The sequence below is a fragment of the Salvelinus sp. IW2-2015 genome, linkage group LG3 (genome assembly GCF_002910315.2).
Source record: "Salvelinus sp. IW2-2015 linkage group LG3, ASM291031v2, whole genome shotgun sequence".
NCBI lineage: Eukaryota > Metazoa > Chordata > Actinopteri > Salmoniformes > Salmonidae > Salvelinus > Salvelinus sp. IW2-2015.
This window is the reverse complement of record NC_036840.1, coordinates 10,433,025-10,457,706: the sequence shown is the minus strand read 5'-3', so window position 1 is coordinate 10,457,706 and position 24,682 is coordinate 10,433,025. Positions and strand designations below refer to the sequence as shown.

Genomic DNA, 24,682 nt, shown 5'->3' with positions numbered 1-24,682 from the left:
AGAGAGAGAGAGACGAAAGGGGTCCTGGTGGTGGGAAGAGAGAGAGAGAGAGAGAGGAGAGGGAAAAATCAGAGAGTTAGCGAATACGCCTCACTGAGCCGGAACTACAACACTATTGTCATGGTGAAGACCCCAGCACCTGCTGGCATGACCTTTGTATATGATACATTATTTCTCTCATGTCAGATGCCACATACACGGCCACTGTAGTTTATCTATAGGGATATGATTGAGCTGCCACTTTGCTTGAGATTGACTCTCCAATACTGCTTCTATTCTCAAGGGCAGGAGAAGAGAAGGACACAGGAGACAAGAGGGGTGAACACAGTAGACCGAGGAGTGAGACACAAGGAGACAGAGGGGGTTGAGACACAGGAGGCAGAGGGGTGAGACACAGGAGACAGAGGGGTGAGGGAGCACAGGAGGACAGAGGGTGGACACAGGAGACAGGAGGGGGTGGAGGGAACACAGGAGACAGAGGGGTGAGACACAGGAGACGAGGGGGTGAGACACAGGAGACAGGGAGGGGGTAGACCACAGGACGAGAGGAGGTGAGACGACAGGGCGACACGAGGGGGTGAGAACAGGAACAGGGGTGAGGACACAGGAGACAGAGGTGGGTGACACAGAGACAGAGGGGGTGAACACAGGAGAAGAGGGGGGGACACAGGAAGAGTGTCAGGTAGACATTAGAGAGGGGCGAGGAAGGCGATACAAGTGGTGTGACACAAGCTAGAGGGCACTTCTCTCTCTCTCTCTGCTCCCTCTTTCCTCTGTATTACAAGCCATTGGCTGGCGTCACTGTTCCACCCCTTTCTATCACGTCACAGTGGCTGTCTGTTCTAGCCCTTCATCAACCCTCGTTTCATCCCTCTGCTCATCCAGCAGACTTCTCTGTAAAACAGCTTGGTTTAATGGTGAAACGTGGATTGAAGGACCGCGTCATCTTTATTGACTCAACCAGAGAATTGTTGTTGTGTCTCGCCCATTCCACATAGTGATGTAGCGAGCTAGCTGCTACAGAGACAGTTAAAGGTAATGGCATATATGGTGATGTGTGGAACAACACCACACACAACAACACACACACACACACACACACACACACAAGCACACACACACACAACACACCACACACACAACCACAACACCACACACACACAACACACACACACACACACACACAGTGGAGGACTGATGAGACACACAGTAGAAGTTCCCAAAAGGTCCAAAAGTAATTTACTCGAAAGAGGACAACAGTGTTAGAAATGAAGTGGTCTAAGAGAAATGGCGCTCAAATCCGTATGTGTGTGTGTGCTGTGTGGGTGCTGCTACGGCATCTCTCTTTTCCTCCTCTCCTCTCAGTGTGCAGCCTCAGCCTGGCCGTTCTCATGCTAATGTCTCTGAGCTCAGACAAAAACAACCGACTCATTGCTCTTTTACAGCAACATGCTCCCCCCCCCCCCTGCTCAGGGTCAGCAGGCATCTCAGAGACTCAGCAAGGAATATCATAATACTCACAGTACAGTATAATGTGGATGCTGTACTGTATACTGTACATATGGGCCATTTGGTTTGCTGTATGGATGTACTTACTGTAAGCGCTGTAATGTATATGATGTACTGTATGTACAGATGTAGGATCTTAATTTGAGACAGTTTGCCACAGCAGGAAAATGTRTGGTTTTGTACACCAGCTTCAAACCGCTGAAAGGACAATATTTTTGGTTATAGAAAATATTTTTCTCAGCRTTTTAGATGGTACAATGATTCTCTACACTATACTAGCTTATTTTGKCACATAAACTATTCGAGTTTTAGCAACCAGGAAAATGGCATAGCGATTTCTGCATAGTTCAACTTTAAACCTCAAATACACAACAAGTTAAAAGATTATCCCGCACGACGGTGATCAAATGAAGATACTAAATCTGTATGCTACCTGCCCAGTCATTTGTGACCAACTGTCAGGCCATCTGCTCTGTTGACTCCTCATCGGCTGGACTAGAGGGGGATGCAGTAGAGCGGATTCTGTATGTGCTGTGTGTCAACGCAGTTGGGGTTAAAGTTCACTTGAGAATTATGAGGATTGGTCATTGCRGGACTTGTCATCACAATGGATATTGAGGGATTATTTAAATGGCACATTTTGATGTTTTGCAGCAGGAAACAAATACTAAACGTGTTTATACTCAACTGTAGCTGACCTCTGTAAAGTGTTTCCTTTAAAGCCGTTCTCCCTGCAGGGTTGTGTGGGAGTTGCTCCGCTACACTACCTGCTGCCTGCACTGTGAATCACAGTTTGCCATCTCCAAATCACAGTTTGCCATCTCATTCCCATCTTCGGTACTACTGATCCGTTGTAAAGATTCTTCCTCTCTATGTGTTTCCTTCTCAGGCCAGTTGAACCAGAAGGTCTGGGGTAAGAGGTACCCGGCGTGCAACAATGCCCGTCAGTCACCCATCGACGTCGACGAGACGTTCACCCAGGTCCGGGTGGAGTACCAGGGCCTGCAGCTGGAGGGCTGGGAGAAGAAGACCCCAGAGACCACCACCATCAACAACGACGGCAACACAGGTACTGTACGACATGAGCCGTTAAATACCCWACCCGTGGTAGTACAGTTCGGGTTGGCGTTATAGTGCGAGAAGGGTAATATCACGGGTCGTGTTCAGTGGGCACAAAACGTCACRTGGTTATTAAGGAGTAAGAACAGATTGTTTCAGTGTCATATTAATCTTCTCATAGAGAGATAGTTATGGAAATATAACTCAATATGAGTGATGGGTTTATTGAGAGAGAGACAGAGACAGATAGATGGCGAGAGCRAGAGACAGCGAGAGAGAGAGGGGTGAGAATAATAGGTCTGTCTTCCAGAGGAAATGAAAYGACTCTTGGGTATCATCTCTCCCAATATGTCTCCCTGTGGCTGTGTTATGAAAATGCTGCCTGTTGGGTAGCATTAATCTCTCTGTTCCAATACGCCGACAGAAAAGCAATTCACCAATAAAACAATCTCTTTGAAGCRTCTATTATGATTCTATTGTGTGGGGATAAGGATCAGGGAGACGGAGGAGGGATGTTGTGTGTCGATGTGTAAGACGTGTTTTCATATGGAAAAGGCTATTATGGCTTCAAAAGGCATTATGGTTGTATTTTCATTGTAACATTTAAATGTGCTGAACATGTTCTGTATTTGTAATTCGAAATTAGACTGTGGCATGTACAAACTGTACGTACCATTGTGTATGCTGCCATAGAGCCGGTAATTAAAAGTATGTGTTTTTTCCAAGCGCATCGCAGGTGGGTAGGAAGCCTTGGAAGCCCAGGCTTCTCACATAGTCGAGTGAACTAGACAGGCTTTGGAAGGCTGCCCACGCAAAGACTAGTGGGTGGGTAATGGGTGGGTAATAGTGGGCAGACTAGTGGGTGGGTAATGTGGTTGTGTGTGTGTGTGTGTGTGTGTGTGTGTGTTCCAGTGGTGCTAGGCCTGGACGGGGAGTACTATGTGAGTGGCGGTGGTCTGAGCACCAGGTTCAGGTTGGGGAGGATGACGTTCCACTGGGGCCGCTGCAACGCCTCCTCAGACGGATCAGAACACAGCCTCAACGGACTCAAGTTCCCCCTGGAGGTGGCRCATCGATCRATCAATMAATCAATCAYAGCAAATAACACGCCACATCATGCCACACCACACCCCGGCAGTGCACAGTATGACTACGCGTCACTTTACGCCGACATTACAAAGCCCCACCATGAATAACAATCTCTACTCCCCCTCTCTCTGTCTCTCTTTGCCTTTCTTTCTCTCTCTCTCTCTCTCTCTCTCTTTCTCACTCTCTCTCTCTTTCTCTGATCCAGATGCAGATCTTGTGTTATGAGTCAGGCCTGTACCAGTCTGTAGACGATGCGGTGAGGGGTGGAGGGAGGATCGCAGCGCTGGCTGTCCTGTTTGAGGTGGAGCTCTGACCCAATATCCACACTGCATGCCACTTAGCGTGAATCAATGCATCCTAGATCGTATGCGAGCACGTTAGTATGTCAACTCACTGTGACTTCTGCTCCACAGACCAGCCTAGATAACAACGACAACTACAACGCCATCTTAGAAGGGGTCAACAGCGTCAACAGGTTCGGTATGCAGCTGCTCATTATTCTACTCTATTTATTTGACTCTAATTTTACATTCTATTATTTCTATTTCTATATCCGGAGGGTTCAGGAGTCACAGTGACCTACTGAAAAGCAGGTGTATCGATCACTCTCACCTATCACTCTCTGTCGTTCAGGTAAGACTGGGAATGTCGAGCCCTTCTCTCTGCTGGCYCTGCTCCCGAACTCTACTGATAAATACTACATGTACAACGGTTCCCTCACCTCCCCGCCCTGCTCTGAGACGGTGGAGTGGATCGTCTTCAAACACACCGTGCCCATCTCTGAGACACAGGTGAGTGTCACACACACACATAAACACGGGGGTACACACACACACACACACGTGATGATGTTACACGGTGAGTCAGTGTCACGATGAGGTCATACAGTGAGACAGCTTCCCAAGTGTGAGGAACAGAGCAGCAGGAGAACAGGAGTGTGTGTGTGTGGCCGGGCAAAGCGAGGTGTGACGTGGGCATATATACTCAGTGGGCACAGATCTCAGCCTCTCAAAGACACCACGAAAATAGAGCAGCACTCTCCCTGATTTCTGCCATGACAATTCTTGAAACACTCCACCATCAGACCTTACACACACACACACACACACACACACACACACACCACACACACACTACACACACACACACACACACTACACACACACACACACACACACACACACACACCACACACACACACACCACACACACACACACACACACACACACACACACACACAAACTAATGTTTCACTACAGCACTATAGTAGCAGTGTAGCAAGAGCAGAAGAAACTCAGACAAAACAACTCCCCCTCCCACAGGGAGACGCTTCCCCATTCCCCTCCACTTCTCGGCTCTTTTAATCTTTCCGGTTTGAATACCCGCCCTGGAGCAGACTGCTCTATTAACTTCGCACAGATTCTGCCTTGCCTCCTCTTGCTCCTCATACCACTTAGAGCAGAATGTAATTATTCCGAGACAGTGAGTGTCTAAGGGTAAGTAACTAGTAAGGGGATGTGCAGAGAAACTAAGCTGAAGACTCTTAACCAGTTCTACAGGTTAAAAGATCTGTACCTTTGGAACACACAGACAGGTAAATATGAATGTCACACTCTCTACACTCATCCCTCTCTCTATATTTCTCTCTGTCTTCCGCTCTCTCTCTGTCTCTCATTCATAGTTTTTTTGTTCTTGAGGTGATGACCATGCAGCAGGCAGGCTATGTGATGCTGATGGACTACCTCCAGAACAACTTCAGGGAGCAGCAGCAGCAGTTCTTGGGCCAGGTCTTCTCCTCCTACACTGGAACAGAGGAGGTCCTCACTCCCAGTATGTATCCGTAACTCTTAACCCTGAACCCTAACCTCTGACCCCTGACCCTCACACTCCTACACAGGCACAGTTGAGGTCCTCACCCCCCGGTTTGTACCTGTAGGCTATACCCTGAACCCTGACCTCTAACCCTAGACCCCTGATCCTTACCCTCACCTTACAATGGCAAAGATGATCCTCACTCCTAGTACGTAAATTAGTACGTACCCTGAACTTATAACCCCTGACCTCTAAACCCTTACTATTAGCCCCTAACTCTAACTCTGGCCTTCACCTTTGTCATTTATGTTGTCATTTATAGTATGTACCTGTTTTACTTTAATGCCTGACCTCTGACCCTTATCTACCCGCTGACCCCAACACCTGACCCCTAGCCTTCTGCACCCACCCTAACTACCACATGCTGACCTTGCTCCTGGCTTCTCTCTTCTCCCATACTAGACCTCTGTAAAACCATAGCATGATTCACACTCACACTGAGCTGTACTGTAACACTAACAGGCCATACTGTGAAGTAGAAACTAGCGTCAAAAGCCCCCGATCTTGTAACCAGTCACATAGGGAAGATCTCAAATGCAGACTCCTCGCGTCCTCTTTCCTCTCTACTCGTCTCCTTCTCAAAACCGATTGGATGAGAAAGCTAGAGGTCCCGCCCCTCGGACCTTCTCCTCCAATGGATTTTGAGGAGGCCAGGACGCGAGGAGTATGCAATTGAGATTCCCCTATATTTTCAGCATTGATGTTTTAGAGCCTACTCCCAAGGTCTTACGAGTGCAGCTCATCAAAAGAACTCCTCTCTCTCTCTCTCTCTCTCTCTCTCTCTCTCTCTCTCTCTCTCTCTCTCTCTGCCTTTTAAAAAGACCCCAAATAAGCTCTCTGGGTTGCTAGGAAACCTGACTTTGTAATTCCCCCTCTTTCAGTGTAGCAATTTATTTGACATTTTCTCTTTTTTGAAATTGAAATATGTCTGTTCAGAAATGCAAAATGCAAAAAGCATGGATATCTACACCCTTTCCATATCTATACCCAAAATGTCTCCCTTTACCTCTTCCTTTCCCTCTTCCAGTGTTGCTCTAAGAGAGACATTGTTGTCTAMCTACATGTTTTCCTTAGGAAAGCTCAATCCCAATTYCCCATTGTCTCCCCAGTGTTGAAAATTGACATATTCCCAATCTGACCATGTTGATAACCAGACACAAACATATSTTATCATCAGAGATTATATTTGAATCTAACGTAATCTAACCTCCTTTTTCTGTGTTCTCCAGTGTGCAGCTCGGAACCTCAGAACATGCAGGCGGATGCCCAGAACGAAACTACCATCATGGTGATGTGGGAGCGCCCCCGTGTGGTGTATGACACCACCATCGACTGGTACTCTGTCACCTACCAGCGGCTGCAGGACCAGAACCAGCCAAAACACGAGTACCGCACCGACGGAGACCAGGACGTGGTAATACACCTATCTACTTATCCATCTACTGTTGCATAGCATACCAGTCAGTGCTGGAAGCAACTACTTGTCTGTGGATCGTCTCTACCTCACTCTCTCTTTCTCTCTCTCTCTCCCTCACTCTCTCTTTCTCTCTCTCTCCCTCTCTCTCTCTCTCTCTCGCGCGCTCTCTCACTTTCTCTCCATTTCTCGTACGTTCTCTCTCTCTCATGATTATTTTGTGTTGTTGCTGGAGGCTGTTGCCATAGTGATAACCAAAAGATACCTGTAAACCATCTGGCCTGAGGTTTACAATATGCAATATCAATACGGCTGTGATTGTTTTTGTTGTGTGTGTGCGGTGGTTTGTGTTCATCAGACCTTATGTGCCTTCCTACACAAATCGATAGCATTGCATGTAAGTCAGAAATCAACCTCATATGTTAAATAGGGTGAAAGAAGCTGAGACAAGCAACTGACCATCACTACTGTAATTGGCTGACTTATTGATGAGTGTGATTGGCTGATGTATTGATGAGTTGACTGACATATTATTTGATCAATCACCCTCTCTCAGGGGGCCATCATCCCCGGCCTCCTGTCCAACAGCAGCTATGTGGTCCAGGTGGTAGCTGTCTGCACCAATGGCCTGACGGGACGCTGGAGTGACCAGATTATAGTGGACATGCCCCAGGAGGACCCGGGTGAGACCAGCTATAGTCTCGGGCACCCACAACCAAACATTTGAACATTTGAATGTTAAGGCTGTCACGAGAGACCCGATTCTAAAAGGGATTTTTAGCCCAGGAAAAGGCTGACTCTGTGTCCAGCGTGAGCCTATGTCACTCAGATTCATAGGAGAGAGTAAAGAACTTAGGTTAACGGACGTGAAAGTTGAAAGTAAGTATGAAAGTTATCAAAAGAGCTGTACTCATCATGACAGTCTAATATATATATACCCACCCATTCTCTTTTCTCCAGAGATTGAGTCTGATCCAGACAATACAGACCCTGAGGATATATTGGAACCAGTAGACCAGGTCCCAGTAGACCAGAACCCAGTAGAAGAGAGCAGAACCAGAGAGGATCGCCAGCAGATTTTCCCTGACCAGCCCTCCACCACTGCTGCCTCCCAGGTGAGCTCTGTGCCAGTACCACCAGGGACCAGAGATGACCAGAACCGGATCGACCAGGACCCTGTGAACCAGTCCAGAGTGGACAAACCCAAGAAGGACCAGACCAGGAAGGACAAGAAGAAGCAGCGTATCCCTCCGCACCGCCCCTTCACCAGCGCTGCCTCCAACGGCAAGAGTGCCATGTGGGTCACCATGGTGACCGACCAGCCGGGGTTCCTGATTCCCGTCTCCCGGACGAACAGCCCGCCGCCTGTCCGCCGGCCAATCACAGAGGAGGCCTCGTTGTCGCGGTCGCCTCAGCAGAACCGGAACCAAAACCGTGGTTCCGCTGCCCAGAAACCTGACGTTTCCGGTATCGGCCTGATACCCCCAGAGGGCGATATGTACACCCCTCCGGCGGGGGGCATGGTGGTCACTGATGTTTACTACGAGGACGTTGTCAACACCTCTGCCTTAGAGTTCGCAGCTACGCCATCTAGAACAACACGGAACAAAACACTGGATGATAGAGTTCTCAGTCCGRTTACTGCCAGACCTAAAGTCACAATGAAAGGACGGGACAGGGGCTTGGTTTTGACGTCCAGGCTCTCTGATAACAGAGTTAGSACAGTGACAAGGGCCACCCCTATTCAACAGACCCCGGTTTCTGTAACCTCAACCCCCTCTGTGCCCTGGATCAGATCCAGGACTTCAAGTCCCAGCAACTCCCTCTCCACGGCCTACGGCTCCTCCACTACCTCAGGCCTCGTCAAGGTCTTACAGCACACCACCCAGCCCATATTCACCGGTAAGAAACACCTGTTTACCCTGCAGCCCTGCATGTGTGCTGTAAATGTCTGTGTGTGTACATATAAAATACATGACACATTACCTTTATGCCTTTGCCTCTCCTCCTGTTGCCAAAAAGTGGTACTGTATAGTGCACTCTTACATTGTTTGGTTTTATGGTGGTTGTTTGAGGGTAGAATGATGGTTGTATGATGGTTGTTTGAGGGTTGTTTGATGGTTGTATGAAGGTTGTGTTTTGGTTGTGTGGCGTTTGTATGATGGTTGTGTGATGGTTGTGTGATGGTTGTTTGATGGTTGTGTGACCTGTACCTCTCTGCTTTGTCCATCTGCCTCTCTCTGCCTGCTGCGCTGTCGATAAGGGTGATATTGCCGCTTAGACCTACGATGGTGATAATGATGGTGGCGCTCTACTGGCTGGTGTTGGTTACGCTGGTGATGTGCCGTAACAGTCCAGCTCTTACCCTTTTCGACTTTTCTCTCATCCTTTGGCTGCCCAGCGGTTCATACTGGGACACACTGGTACTTCAGAGATCCATGTCTTCTACCAGTACCCAGCGGTGGTGGTACTCCTCTGCCAGTCTGTCTTCCTTCCCTTGAATCATAAGGATTCACATCTTATGTCTCCTTCTGGGACTCTTTACCTGCCTTGCTGTGTGTGAGCTGGCTGCTCCTCCCTGACTCCAGTCTGCTGTCTGGTGGCTGCTCTGTTTAACCGCTCAGACTCTGTGGTTGTTATGCTCCTCTCTGGTGGTCTGATGTAGTGTTGTTAAGTATTCAGTGTAGTGCTTATTTTTCACACTCAGTCTGACCAGACAGGCCTCTCTGTTCCAGACAATACCATCTTTCAGAGGGGGACTTGGGTTCAGCAGCCCACAGACCCTCTCAACTTTCCAGCCCCGTACCCCTCTGTCTCCCACTCTGAAGAGGATTCTCTCACACCCTCCCAAGGGAGCTACACCCCCTTGCACCGTTCTCTCAGCCATTCAGAAGAGACAGCAACCCTCTACCCGTCTGTCACCCCCTCCGAAAAAGACACCACCCTCTCCCCCTCTGTCTACCCCTCTGAAGAGGACCCCAGGTCGGACAGACAGGGGGTGACCTCTCAGGTTGGACGGACAGACATCAGTGGCTCAGGCTCGGGCCTCTACGGGGACGGGGTCAACCTAGGTCAGGACTGGCTGAGAGAGGCGACACTTTCCCTTGGGACAGACCTACGTTCACTCACACCGGCCTCTGCCATGGACCCAACAGAGGAAGAGACACTGGAAGAGAGCAGCGGTGACTTAGGGGRTCTTTCCTCTAGCTTCTACTTTGAGAGTGAGACTGGTAGTGGTGTGTCCGAGGTGGACAGAGCCGGGGCCAATCTCCAGGGGTCTGTGGTGCTGGGGGAGGCTAGTGGGTCTGGAGATGGAGGTGGAGGGGTCCAAGTGGAGCCTGGTAACTCTGGTATAGAGCTGCATATCCCTTGTATAGATCTACATGTCCCTTTTCTCCCTGACAGCAGGGCTGTGGAGGAGCTGAGGAAAGGTAACGTACACACAGGGCTCTCCAATCATGGTGGCGGGTTAGGTGATGTTATTCCGAGAGYGATATGAGATTTCCTTGTGTAGCAGAGGAAATATGATTATGGCATTTGTACTCAATGAGGTGGTAACAGATTTCCTACCGATTTTAAATGAATAAAGGATGTTTTTTCAAATCCAGGGTGTTTATTTATTTACAGACTCGTATGCATAATAACAGATTCTTTCTCCCCCCCAGAGATCAATAACAGCAGCCATGAATCAAGGGTAGAAATGGTGGGAAGTGTTGCTGAGAGGGAGAGGAGGACAGTGGTCCCTCTGGCTGTGGTATCCACCCTCACCATTATCTGTCTACTGGTCCTGGTGGGCATCCTCATCTACTGGAGGTACGATTAGCACACTGTACTGTTAGCCGTTTTGTCATTTCATCTGTAACTTACTGTATAAACTGAATACAGTAGATTACCATACATTCCACAGTAAAATACCRTACATTTGTTTTTCCAGCACACTGTAAGACCTTTCTATCATTTCAAAACCTATCAAATGCACAGTATTTTACGGTATTRATTATGGTGCATTGTGGTGAAATATTGTGTGAGCAGCTCATAGAGTTGATCAGACTGTTGATTGTGGCCTGTGGAATGTTGTCCGACTCCTTCTCCATTGGCTGTGCAAAGTTACTGGATATTGGCGGAAACTGGAACACGCTGTCGTACATGTCAATCCAGAGCATCCCAAACATGCTCAATTGGTGACATATTATCCCCAGCACAAGATGCACCTGTGTAATGATCATGCTGTTTAATCAGCTTCTTGATATGCCACACYKGTCAGGTGGATGGATTATCTTGGCAAAGGAGAAATGMAAACTAACAGGGGTGTAAACAAATTTGTGCACAACATTTGAGAGAAATACATTTTTTGTGCAWATGAAAAATGTCTGTGATCTTTTATTTCAGCTCATGAAACATGGGACCAACACTTTGCATGTTGCGTTTATATTTTTGTTCAGTGTATATATAGGGAACAGATCAGAGTAGAAGTGGGTCTTTTAATGGCTGAATATTTACCCATGTCCATTCGATCTGTTTTGCCCTTTAATCACAGACAGTTTGGAAGCCTTTGATTAGGCCTCTAGAAGTGCAAGTGATATGAAACACCTAGTTTKCACTAATATGCAAATGCCTACAGCCAACCTGCTTGCTCTAATCCCTTGTAATTACAGTAAAATACTGTATTTTATATAGTTTAATAGTCMGTTTTGCTGTATTGTACTGTGTTGCATTGCTCTGTCATCAAGTTACTGTAAATATCTCAGTATTGTATTGGCACTATCCAGAGATATATCATAAGATATATTGTTGTAATTACAAGTAATGGAGAAGCTTTTCACTTGCTATGACTGTGATTTTTTTTCTCAACCTTGGTTGAATACACTGACTGTAAGTTGCTAAGGACAAGATCACCCGCTAAATGACCAAAATGTAAATGTAAAAATGAAAACTTGCAAMGAACACTGGGTAATATGTTGCTGCATGGGTTATTCCAATAATATACTGTAGTTAGATTACAGTCACATTTTTGGTACCGTAAAATGAATTACTGTAAAATGTATCACAGTAGCTGTACTCTAAAAAACATTACAGTAATTACTGGCCAATTACAGGACATTTTTTACAGTGTATGTTCAGATAGAAATGTATTGTGTMGAGCAGGTATGATTGTCTGCTCTGTAGAATTGGGAGTCGTGTCAGCTCTATTAATTATATTTCTATTTGCAACGTTTGTTCAACAGAAACTGCTTCCAGACGGTTGACTTCTACACTGAAGACACCGCCTCACCCAAAGTCATCTCTGCTCTGTCTTCACCTCTGCTGCTTGCCACAGGTAACGCACGCACTCACACTCGCACACACACACACACACCACACACACACCTTCGTCCATTCATCCATTCCTGCCTGTGTTTCCAGAAGAGCACGAGGCGCTGTCAGTGAAGCAGTTTGTGAAGCACGTGGCAGAGCTCCACCAGACCAACACCTTCTCCAAGGAGTTYGAGGTGAGGGAGACATCAGCCTGATRCTACTGTATGTGTTACACTCTTWATGCTCCCCAGCAGTATTAACATCACCTAGACATAGTGTTGTAGTCATGGTTGGGATTTGACCCTCACTGCTTACTAAAGCTGTCATTATTCCTTTCTAATCAATAAAAGTCTATGTTAGTTCAGACTATAACTGAACTCAACACTACTGGTAAGTGAGGCATCCTGTCTGAAAGGTGGCACTGTCTGAAACAGAAACGTTTGTTTAAGGGCCAATGAGAATGGTTAGAGTACCGTTTTAGTTATTGTCTGTAGATGTTACTACGTGTATTAGATGTCCCTATCTATCTCAGTGTAACTGTTGTGGTTGTGGGTTAGCATGTTGAGGGTGTACTGTGTGTTTGGGTGAGGGACCACATTACACTGTCTCTGTAGGTAACCTTACTCTAACAAACCCTGTACATAGCTATAGATACACAGAGTTGGGCAAACCTTGTAGACATTTTAGTGCCATGTTCACACCACCCATTCCAAGACAATGTTCCAATAGAATGTTAGGTGTCAACATGGCGTACAGTTTGCAAAACTGTGTGGATCAGTAGGTGACTCTGTCAATAGGCATGGCCACTACCTCCAGACACAYACACACACACACACACAGAGCTGTTCCTCATGTCTGTGTATCTGCACTGACTGGTCACTGTGTGTCGCCCCGACCCCTCATCGCTGTGCTTTCTGCATTCTCACCCCCTCCTCCCCACCACCCTTCCACCTCCCATTCTCACCCCCCGCCCCTCCTTCCTCCCCCTCCCATTAGATTGTGACAGAGTGTTATGAGGTAAGACTCCCTTTGTGTTAGATTAGATATACACACAGAATCAAAGATGTTATCCTGATTCATCAGGACTTCCTGAATCTTTGATGTTTGGCCTCAGAATCAGGAAGACCGTTTCTCTTTATCCTGTCATTGGAATTGACGGATAGTGTTTTCTTTGCTGCATGGATCACATCTCTGAGTAGCATTACTGTCTGCTGTCATGTGTTTTAGTGTTTTTTCTTGTTCGTTGTGTTCTTGCATGCTACCTTCTATTTGATAATTGGACTTGCGTGTTGGGCACCGGCCAGGTGGTGTGTGTTGGTTCGTAATGGCTCAGTGTGTGTGTGTGTGTGCGCGTCGTGCGCGTGTGTGCTGTGTGTGTGTGTGTGTGTGTGTGTGTGTGTGTGGTGTGTGTGTGTGTGTGTGTGTGTGTGTGTGTGTGTGTGTGTGTGTGTGTGTGTGTTGTGTGTGTGTGTGTGTACGTGCGGGATGTGTGTACGTGCGGATGTGTGTATTGGTCATTGGCGGGGTTGTGTGACTGAGTGCCGGTGTGTGTTTTCTCTACAGGAGGTGCAGTCATGCACGGTGAGAATGGGCATCACCACTGACAGCTCCAACCACCCAGACAACAAGAACAAGAACCGATACATCAACATCATGGCCTGTACGTCTCTCCACACACCACACACACACACACACCACACACACCACACACACACACACACACCACACACACACACACACACACACACACACACACACACAACACACAACACACACACACACACACACACACACACACACCTATTCATTAACCCTCTTTGTTGGTCTAGATGACCACAGCAGAGTCAAACTACTGGAAGAGGGAAAAGGTGGAGACTACATCAATGCAAACTTTGTTGATGTAAGTAGCTCCTCTCCTAATCATTCATATCATTCATATCTATATCGAATACTAAACATGTACGTACACTATGTAAATGGGATTAGTATAGAAAACGGACTGAGGGGTAGTATGAAAGATTGACTGGATGATTGGTTGATTGATTGATCTGTGTATGTGTGTGGGTGTTGTGTGTGTGTGTTCCTGTCAGGGTTTTGAGCGTACAAGGGCCTACATCGCAGCCCAGGGCCCCCTGAAGTCTGGAACAGAGGACTTCTGGAGGATGGTGTGGCAGGAGAATGTGGAGTCATCGTCATGATCACCAACCTGTTGGAGAAGGGGCGGGTCAGTTAGTCACACAGACAGACTGCAGGCTGGGGCACTGTGGTAAAGTTTAACTTTTACTTGGTACTCATCCCGGATCCGGGAGCACCCCCCACAGTAAAAAAAGCTGACTAGCATAGCCTAGCATAGCGTCACAAGTAAATACAAGCATCTAAATATCATTAAATCACAAGTCCAAGACACCAGATGAAAGATACAGATCTTGTGAATCCAGCCATCATTTCTGATTTTTAAAATGTTTTACAGGGAAGACACAATATGTAAATCTATTAGCTAACCACGTTAGCAAAAGACACCACTTTTTTTACTCCACCAGTTTTTTACTCCATCAGTAGCTATCACTAATTCGACTAAATAAAGATATATATAGCCACTAACCAAGAAACAACTTCATAAGATGACAGTCTGATAACATATTTATGGTATAGGATATGTTTTTTTAGAAAAATTTGCATTTTTCAGGTATAAATCACAGTTCTACATTGCAGCTGCAATCTGAAAAGCGTTGGAAGCACAGCCGAATAATTACAGAGACCGACGTCAATTACCAAAATACTCATCCTAAAACATTTCTGAAAAATACACAGCCTACAGCAATTGAAAGACAAAGATCTTGTGAATCCAGACAATATTTCAGATTTTCTAAGTGTTTTACAGCGAAAACACAATATATCGTTATATTAGCATACCACATGAGCTAACATCACACCAGCATTAAATCAAGGCAAAAGGGGCGATAACGTTATCGCCACCAAAATATATAAATTTTTTCACTAACCTTCTCAGAATTCTTTCAGATGACATCCTGTAACATCATATTACACAATGCATATAGAGTTTGTTCGAAAATGTGCATATTTAGCATCACAAAATCGTGGTTATGCAATGATAATCTGTCAAAACATGGCATGCATTCGGGCCGGCGCCATCTTGGAAAGGCACCTATGTTTACGATTATTTATCGATTAGATTGACAAAAAAAAATACAGGTTGGACAGCTAATGAAAGATGCATTGGTTATTAATGCAAACCGCTGATTTAGATTTTTTAAAATTTACGTTACTAGACATACATTGTGAGTTACAGCCAGACTAGTGCCGCAAAAAATGGCTGACAACTGCGTTTACATTTTTCCACATAAATACGGAATAAAATCATAAATAACTCTTACTTTTTGGACGAGCTTCCATCAGTATCTTGGGCAATGTGTCCTTTGTCCAAAATAATCGTTGCTTTGTTGTAAAACGACCTCCTCAACTTCAGAACTAGCAGCTAACATAGCTACACAGGCAACAACATGCCCAAATCCTCAAACGCAATACTAAGGAAATTCAGAAAAATAGCAATATACTCGCATAAACTGATATAAATCGGTTTCAAATAACTTCGTTATGATGTTTCTAACACCTAACGAATTAAATCACAGAACGATATATCTTTTGATCAATAACGAGAGCTTTTGAGCATGCGATCTGATGTCCTCCCTTGCGTCCTGGCGAGCGTCGAAAAGAAGGGACATCTCACTCCATTCCCTTTTATAAAACTCTGACAAACACGTTAGAGACACCATTCCACTTCTCATTGGTTACTGACATCCAGGGAAGGCGGGTGCAGTTCATGTCAAGCCATAGGGCACCACAGAGTTTTAAACTGACCGAGATCAGAGACTATTTTTCAGAGCTTCGCATGTTCCTGTCATGAGTTTCGCTGTAGAAAGAGTTCTGGTTCACCCACAGACATAATTCAAACGGTTTAGAAACTAGAGATTGTTTTCTATCCAATAGTAATAATAATATGCATATTGTACGAGCAAGAATTGAGTACGAGGCAGTTTAATTTTGGAAATGTAAAAAAATAATAATGCTAACAGCTCCCCCTATTGACAAAAGGTTATTAACACAGTTTAAACAGAAAACATTGGTTCAAGAAGAAAGAAAAATTGAACATTTTGTGAAATGTTCATGTTACTTTTATATGACGGTTTTGACCATTGTGTGACTGAGGCTCTCTCCCTCTGTGATGTCAGAGGAAGTGTGGACCAGTACTGGCCAATGGAGAACCAGGAGGAGTACGGTCATTTCCTGGTGACCCTAAAAGACACCAAGACCCTGGCCTACTATACCCTGAGGACCTTTACCCTCAGAGACACCTCACAAAAGGTACCTTCCTGGACGGACACACACACACCACACACACACACACACACACACACACACACACACACACACACACACACACACACCACACACCACACACACACACACACCACACACACACACACACACACACCACACACACACACACACCTTGAAGAAGATGCACTGCAGTGCACAGAGCTTCTAGTCTGTTTGACCCTGCCTGCTGTGTGTTGTACCTACAGGCTTCCCAGAGGGGACGCTGTGCTGAGAGGACGGTGGTCCAGTACCACTACACCCAGTGCCTGACATGGGCGTGCCTGAATACACCCTGCCTGTCCTCTCCTTCGTGCGGGCCTCGTCCCAGGCCAGGACTCAGGACATGGGCCCCGTCCTCGTACACTGCAGGTGGGCTGGGTGGTGGGAGGGGGGGGGGGGGGGGGTAATAACAACCAGCAGGAAAGACTTGCAAAAATATTGCTTGAGAAAGGGTTGAAATAACACTATGCAGATCCAATGGCTTGGTGCAGGAGGTGATATCCAAGTATTCATTTCTGAAAAGGGAAGCGTCGTGTTGATGTGGGACTCTACGTCATAAGTATGTCCTGTGTGTGTGTAGTGCGGTGTGGGGAGGACAGGGACCTACATCTGCTGGACAGCATGTTGGAACAGATCCAGGACCAGGGAACAGTCAACCTACTGGGCTTCCTCAAACACGTCAGAACACAGAGGAACTACCTGGTACAGACGGAGGTAATGCACACACTTACAGGAGCAGCGTTCTCAAACTTGTCCTGGGGTAACCAAGGGGTGCACATTGGGTTTTTGCCCTAGCACTACACATCCGATTCAAATAATAAACTCATTATCGAGTTTTGATTATTTTAATCAGCTGTTAGTGCGTAGGGCAAAAAAGTAAACGTGCAGCCCTTGTCCCCAGGAACGAGTTGGGAAACACTGAATTAGGGTTAATTGCCTTGCCAAGGGCACATTGAGAGATGTTTCACCTAGTCAGCTTGGGGATTCAAACCAGCAACCTTTGTTACTGGCCCAACGCTCTTAACCGCTAGGCTACCAGACGCCTTTATGCCATGCTTTGATATACACAGACCTGAAAGTATTGGAAAGGTGGAAGCAACAAGGCTCTGTTCAATAGGCAACTCTGAACAATTAGGAGCTAGGAGAAAGGCAAACTCTGAACAATTAGGAGCTAGGAGAAAGGCAAACTCTGAACAATTAGGAGCTAGGAGAAAGGCAAACTCTGAACAATTAGGAGCTAGGAGAAAGGCAAACTCTGAACAATTAGGAGCAAGGAGAAAGGCAAACTCTGAACAATTAGGAGCTAGGAGAAAGGCAAACTCTGAACAAATTAGGAGCTAGGAGAAAGGCGAACTCTGAAACAATTAGGAGCTAGGAGAAGGGCAAACTCTGAACAATTAGGAGCTAGGAGAAAGGCAAACTCTGAACATATAGAACTAGGAGAAGGGGCCAGAGATTGAAATGTAACCGGGCCCAGCGCTGCTGTAGGTGATGTGAGTGAGAAGTCTCTCTCTGTGTTATGTCTCTCTGGTCCACAGGAGCAGTACGTGTTTATCCATGATGCCCTGGTGGAGTCCATCGTCAGCAGGGACACTCTGGTGACCTCTGACCTGGTCCACTCCTACGTCTCGGACCTGCTGACCACTGGGCCCTCCGGCAGGACACGCATGGAGAGACAGTTCAAGGTCAGAACACACACGCACACACACACAGATGTGGGTTTGTCCCAAGTGGAAACCTACACCCTAGTGTGCTACTTTCAGGGCCCTGACTTGGGACCTGCTCAAACACATTGAGGATACGTCATCTCAACCTTCCTCCTTTCCTTGAAGTAGTCAATGATCTGGCATGACTTGGTTGGTGAATCAAGTGTAGCGGGCGTGGTGGTATTGTGTTGGTTATGTGGTTCATCTGGTAGCGTTGTGGTAATGTTTACTACTGTCGTGGCATAGCTGGTGTGTCAGTGCAGAGCCAGACAGGCTGACTACGCCGCTGCCCTGAGGGAAGGAAACGCTGACAAAAACAGGACCTCCTCTCTCATGCCGGGTGAGTTGAAGTAGCCAAACACGCACAACATCATATGGTKGGTTAGAGACAGCCATTCAGTCAATACCAGGAAGAGGGTCTCCTCCATCTATGTCTTACCCCAGCGGAGAAGAGAAATAGGCCAAAGAACATTTCGATTCGGAGTAATAAAAAAAATGGAATAGTTTATCTGGGCAAACCAGAAATCTTTCAATKAATAAATGCAAGCAATACTTTAGGACCACTTGAAAAGAATAGATTGGGTTGTGTGTTTCTGTGTGTGCTGCAGTGGAGAGATCCAGAGTGTGTCTGTCATGTCCAGTGGAAGGAGAATCTTCAGACTACATCAACGCGTCCTATATCATGGTAAGAACAATGTTGTCCATTTGATAAGGACCCCTTATAAATGCTTTATAGAGCATTCATAAGGTCTTCATAAACACTACATACACTGACTGTACAAAACATTAGGAACTGCTCTTTCCATGACGTAGACTGACAAGGTGAATCCAGGTGAAASCAATGATCCCTTATTGATGTCACCTATTAAATCCACTTCAATCAGTGTAGAGGAAGGGGAGGAGACAGGTTAAGAAAGGATTTTAAGCCTTRAGACAATTGAGACATGGATTGTGTATGTGTGCCATTCAGAGGGTGAATGGACAAGACAAAATATRTAAGTGCCTTTGAAGAGGGTATGGTAGTAGGTGCCAGGTGCACCGGTTTGAGTGTGTCAAGAACTGCAATGCTACTGGGTTTATCACGCTCAACAGTTTCCCATGTGTATCAAGAATGGTCCACCACCCAAAGTATTGTACATCCAGCCAACTTGACACAACTGTCCCTGTGGATCGCTTTCGACACCTGCTTTCGACACCATGCCCCGACGAATTGAGGCTGTTCTGAGGGCAAAAGGGGTRCAAAAGTTGTTCCCAATGTTTTGTACACGCATAAATCATGTAGAAGCAAAGTCATATGTGTGTTCCAGATTCATGTTGTTTATTTTGACTGTGTCTGTGCTGTGTTCCAGGGTTACCACAAGAGCAGGGAGTTTATCCTGACCCAGTCTCCTCTCCCCTCCACTGTCTTTGACTTCTGGAGAATGGTCTGGGACCACAACTCACAGCTCATCATCTCCCTGCCTGACACACACACAGCACAGGTGAGCAGGTAGCACTTCACACACACACACACACACACACACACACACACAGGTCAACAGTTTCACACCTATAACGCTGTCTCCATTGTGTCCTATCAGAGCGAGGGGGAGGAGTCTTGTGTGTATTGGCCCAGTAAGGATCAGCCAATCAGCTGTGAGGGTTTCATAGTGTCGTTCTCTGGAGAGGACCACATCTGTCTGGCCAACGAGGAGAGACTGGTGGTCCACGACTTCTTACTGGAGGCCACACAGGTGAGATCCAACCACACACACTCACACACACACTCACACGTGTACGCTCACACACGCATACACACACACAGATCCAACCACACACAGCCCAGCTAGCCCAGCTAGCAACATAACGTTCTTGGTGGGAGCTTGGTGAGAGCATGGCTGTCCTATGGTTATTTTGCATTCAACCTTTCCACAACCTYCTGGGAATAGTGCAGGATAGTTGCTTGCCTTTGAAACWTTCTCGRCACATTTAAGGAACTTGACAAAAAAACWTWATTTTCTTGGTATTYCATTACTTTAACAGAACATTTCCTAAAAGTTSAAACATGGTTACATTTMATTTCAATGTTGGTTATGTTCTCCAACTAGTTTGRCATTGGGAATGTTCTCAGATAGTTGAGAGAACGTTGAGAAACAAGTTTTTMTGTGGGAATTTCAGTACTTCAGCATAAYGTTTCCTACAGGTTTCCTCGTGGTTCTATTTAAAGTCATGTTCTCAAATTGTTCCATGAACGTTAAGAAAACGTTCCATAAAAACACAAGAAAGTGTTTGTAATGTTCAGAGAACGTTCTAAGAATGTTATTTRRAAACGTAAACATTCCTTTCTCAGCATCAACATAACTCTCTCTRTCCTCTATCTTGTTAAGTGTGTTGGCCRCGCCCACTARTTGTCCACATCTGATCTTAGTGAGTTCTTGTTTCACAGAGTGCTTATTGGTAGTCTTAAGCAAATCTACTTTGAAACAAAAGTATACACCTCACACACGTGGTTATGGGCTTAAAAAAAAGAAGACACCTGTAGCATGTCAGATATAGAGTTGAAATGTATAACATTTTGAGTTTGCATCCCAATGTCCACTTTATATACATCACAGAAGACTGAAATATAACAMAACCGTTTCACATAGAAACCGAATTTTCATCTGTTTTTTTAAATAATGTTTATTAATTATGAAATTATGAAAAATATTAATAACATTCCACCCATTARGCAACTAGAARGTGATTTGGTCATTTGACTGCAGGAAAGGGCTACTAAGGAAATTAATTTCCATGTGTCCTATCTGTGCTTGGAGTTCAAACATGTTTTGAACCCAAAATAATCTAGCAGTGTTATTAAAAGTCTTATTGAAACATTCAGTGAACATTTTTAAGGAAGTTATTAAAAAACCTCCAAATACCCTATAATTTAATTTCTCAGAGGGTTAATAAAACCTTTTGGGGAAACGTTCRAGGAACCAGAGTAAAACGCTCTCAGAACCTCCCTGGCTGCAAACTAAAAATAAACATTCCCAGAACAGGCAACATTTTCACTTCTGTTCTCAGAACGTTTAAAAAACGTTCAATTTTACCGGTCAGAAAGCATATTGGCTTTGTTCCCACAACCAACGTGAAACCAAAAACATACGTTCCCACAACTTCCAAGGAACCAAATGTGCTAGCTGGGAGAGATCAAACCACACACACAGATCAAACTAGACACACACACACACACATGAGTACCACACACAAACGAGAACTACACATACACACACCCACACTCCTCACTCTCTCTTTCCCCAGGATAACTATGTCCTGGAGGTGCGTCAGTACATGTCCCCCTGCTGGCCCAACCCAGACAGCCCTGTCAGCGGCACCTTCCAGCTGCTCAACATTATCACAGAGGACAGCAGACAGAGAGAAGGAACCATAGTCGTACATGACCGGTGAGTTACTGCTCTCCTCTGTTCCTCAAGTCTTCTCTGTTCCCTCTGTGTTCTCTGGGGTTGGGAGGTCAGMTGAGGGCTGGTAAGGTGCGWGGAATCTTATTTGAAGAGTGTGTTAACTCACTGATGGGAACTGATTTCACCGATTCACCATATAAAGTGCTTTCTGTTCCAGGAGTAGTTGGTTCATTCTGTGTTTGAGACAAAGACGTGGGTGTTGTTTCTGTAGTTGGTACATACTTTCCCCTGTCTGTGTCTGTGTTAGGCTGGGTGGCTCCATGGCGGGGCTGTTCTGTGCCCTCACCACCCTGGCACAGCAGCTGGAGCAGCAGGGCTCTGTGGATGTGTACCAGGTGGCACGCATGACCAACCTCATGAGGCCTGGTGTCTTCAACGACATGGTATGTCCTGGAACAGCACACACACTACACAGAAACCCAGGGAACATAGCACAGCTCAAACCTGGACACAGACATACTCACACCAGGCTGATTATATAGACTAGACGTAACATAGTAAACGAAAATKCAGGACATTCAAATGAGTATGATTGTTACGTTTGGTATGGTTACATAAKACAGAAGGTTACTTAGGCAAAAACAGAAGGACAGGTGTTGGTCGGGGTGGATGGGTGGTCGTTTAACGCGAACATCTATCAATCCAAAGGTTGCGTTTTCAGATCTCATCACAGACAACTTTAGCAACTTTGCAACTACTTTCTACTTTTTAGCTACTTTGCAACTACTTAGCATGTTAGCTAACCCTTACCCTTACCCAAACCCTAAACTTAACACTTTAACCTAACTCCTAAACCTAACCATTTACCCCTAGCCACCTAATGTTAGCAACCTAGCTAATGTTGGCATTAGCCACCGAGCTAACGTTAGCCACAACTAATTGTAATTCGTAACATATCATGCGTATTGCAAATGCGTAACATATTGTACTAATTGCAATTCGTAACATATCATACGAATTGCAATTCGTAACATATCAAATGAATTGTAATTCGCTAACATGAGCCACAACAAATTGGAATTTGTAACATATCATACGTAAACACAAATTCGTAACATATTGTACGAAATGCAATTCGTAACATATCTGTTAACGGTGGTCCTCCTCTCTTCAACCGAAGAGGAGGAGTAGTGATCGAACCAAGGCGCAGCGTAGTGAAATGCCATGATTTATTAAACAAACAAAACAGACAAAGACGAAAACGAACTATACTTGATTAAACTACAAAACAAATAAACGATGTAGACAGACCTGAACGACGAACTTACATATAACGTGAAGAACGCAATGAACAGGAACAGACTACATAAACGAACAAACCGAAACCAGTCCCGTTGGTGCAACATCGACACAGACACAGGAGACAACCACCCACAACGAACACTGTGAAACAACCTACCTAAATATGACTCTCAATTAGAGGAACGCCAAACACCTGCCTCTATTGAGAGCCATACCAGGCAACCCTTAAACCAACATAGAAACAGACAACATAGAATGCCCACCCACTCACGTCCTGACCAACTAACACTTACAACAAACTAACAGAAATAGGTCAGGAACGTGACAATATCATACAAATTATAATTCATAACATATAATAGAAATGGATTATGGACTTCCACAAATGAATACATACCATACCAAACAGAACATATCACACTCATTTGGGTCTGACGGATTTTAGTTTACTATGTTACGCCTACCCTGAGTCCAGGTTGCACACACACACGCGCGCACACACACTCACACACTCACCTTACACAAACAGCTCACATAGCTCACAAAGTTAGCTTACACACACACCTGCACACCATCACAGTTTAGCTCACTCACACACTGCTCACAAATAGCTCCCACACACACCTGGCCAGAGTRCGAATTACACCATGACATTCGGGGGGGTCTCTATTGAGTGCATGCGCTTGCTTTGGCCTAATAATAAAGACGTAATTTAAACAGTAAAATTAGTTAACTTTTAATGTGGCATGAACACAACCAGTCATGATATTTTCAACTGATCAAATTTTGTCAAACAAATAACTTAGTAGGCTACCWGTGCATGTTTGTCCACTCCAAAATATTTCCAGCACCAAAAAGTATGCCTAATGACATCCAGCGATTGCCATTGATTAGGTCTACAATAATTGATGCGTCTTGCTGACAAATTGACCTTTTTGGTAGCCTACAAAGTCAGGACACCAAAAATGAGGCTGAAAGTGTCCTGGCAAAAACGGGATGGACAGCCTAACACACAAGGTCAACTTACAAAACGAGGCTATAATGTGTATTGACAATGAACTTCAAATAGGCCTACCAGTAGCCAGTGTGTACTTGTAAAAWATAAATAAAAGGTGAGTAAACTCTGATTGCCGGTCGCGGTGAAAAAAGTAACGCTCCCAATACTTTCAATGCATTTTTATGAAAAAGGTGGGTAAACTTACCCTCCACTAAGCCTAAGCCTAAACCATAAAAACAGCCCCAGACCATTATGCCTCCTCCACCAAACTTTACAGTTAGCACTATGCATTCTGGCAGGTATTCTCCTGGCATCCGCCGAACCCAGATTCGTCCGTCGGACTGCCAGATGGTGAAGCGCCATCAAAAAAATTGAAGAATGGATAAAGTAGCATTATTTAGAGACCCCCCCACAAAAACATGTGGGGACTTTTGTTGCATTTAGGGGAGCTAACATCTMATTTAGGGGAGCTGAGYCCTTTACTGACTYTGTCTTTCACCGCTCCACTCCTAGGAGCAGTACCAGTTAATGTACAGGGCCGTGTTGAGTCTGGTGAACAGCCAGGAAGACCAGAGGGCCCTACAGTCCCCTGAGACCAATGGTTCAGTTCTCCTGGGGGCCACCACTGCAGCAGAGAGCCTGGAGTCCCTCATGTAA

At 45.6% G+C, this 24,682-nt stretch overlaps 1 protein-coding gene across 1 annotated transcript in view; it reads left to right on the top strand.

The window, feature by feature from the left end:
* Positions 1–24,682, top strand: part of LOC139023424 (receptor-type tyrosine-protein phosphatase gamma-like) — a 25,448-nt gene extending 766 nt beyond the window's left edge. The window contains exons 2-30 of the mRNA XM_070436552.1: positions 284–339; positions 2,399–2,578; positions 3,481–3,632; positions 3,863–3,913; positions 4,071–4,137; positions 4,291–4,448; positions 5,356–5,488; positions 6,760–6,944; positions 7,501–7,627; positions 7,905–8,517; positions 8,740–8,846; positions 9,680–10,375; positions 10,610–10,757; positions 12,170–12,261; positions 12,348–12,433; positions 13,803–13,899; positions 14,069–14,139; positions 14,330–14,430; positions 16,490–16,622; positions 16,844–17,006; positions 17,218–17,351; positions 18,176–18,322; positions 18,590–18,683; positions 18,952–19,028; positions 19,693–19,824; positions 19,924–20,076; positions 21,626–21,768; positions 22,034–22,169; positions 24,539–24,682. Of these exons, the coding sequence (XP_070292653.1) occupies positions 284–339; positions 2,399–2,578; positions 3,481–3,632; positions 3,863–3,913; positions 4,071–4,137; positions 4,291–4,448; positions 5,356–5,488; positions 6,760–6,944; positions 7,501–7,627; positions 7,905–8,517; positions 8,740–8,846; positions 9,680–10,375; positions 10,610–10,757; positions 12,170–12,261; positions 12,348–12,433; positions 13,803–13,899; positions 14,069–14,139; positions 14,330–14,430; positions 16,490–16,622; positions 16,844–17,006; positions 17,218–17,351; positions 18,176–18,322; positions 18,590–18,683; positions 18,952–19,028; positions 19,693–19,824; positions 19,924–20,076; positions 21,626–21,768; positions 22,034–22,169; positions 24,539–24,682 (4,576 nt within the window). The remainder of the gene's footprint in view (positions 1–283; positions 340–2,398; positions 2,579–3,480; positions 3,633–3,862; positions 3,914–4,070; positions 4,138–4,290; positions 4,449–5,355; positions 5,489–6,759; positions 6,945–7,500; positions 7,628–7,904; positions 8,518–8,739; positions 8,847–9,679; positions 10,376–10,609; positions 10,758–12,169; positions 12,262–12,347; positions 12,434–13,802; positions 13,900–14,068; positions 14,140–14,329; positions 14,431–16,489; positions 16,623–16,843; positions 17,007–17,217; positions 17,352–18,175; positions 18,323–18,589; positions 18,684–18,951; positions 19,029–19,692; positions 19,825–19,923; positions 20,077–21,625; positions 21,769–22,033; positions 22,170–24,538) is intronic.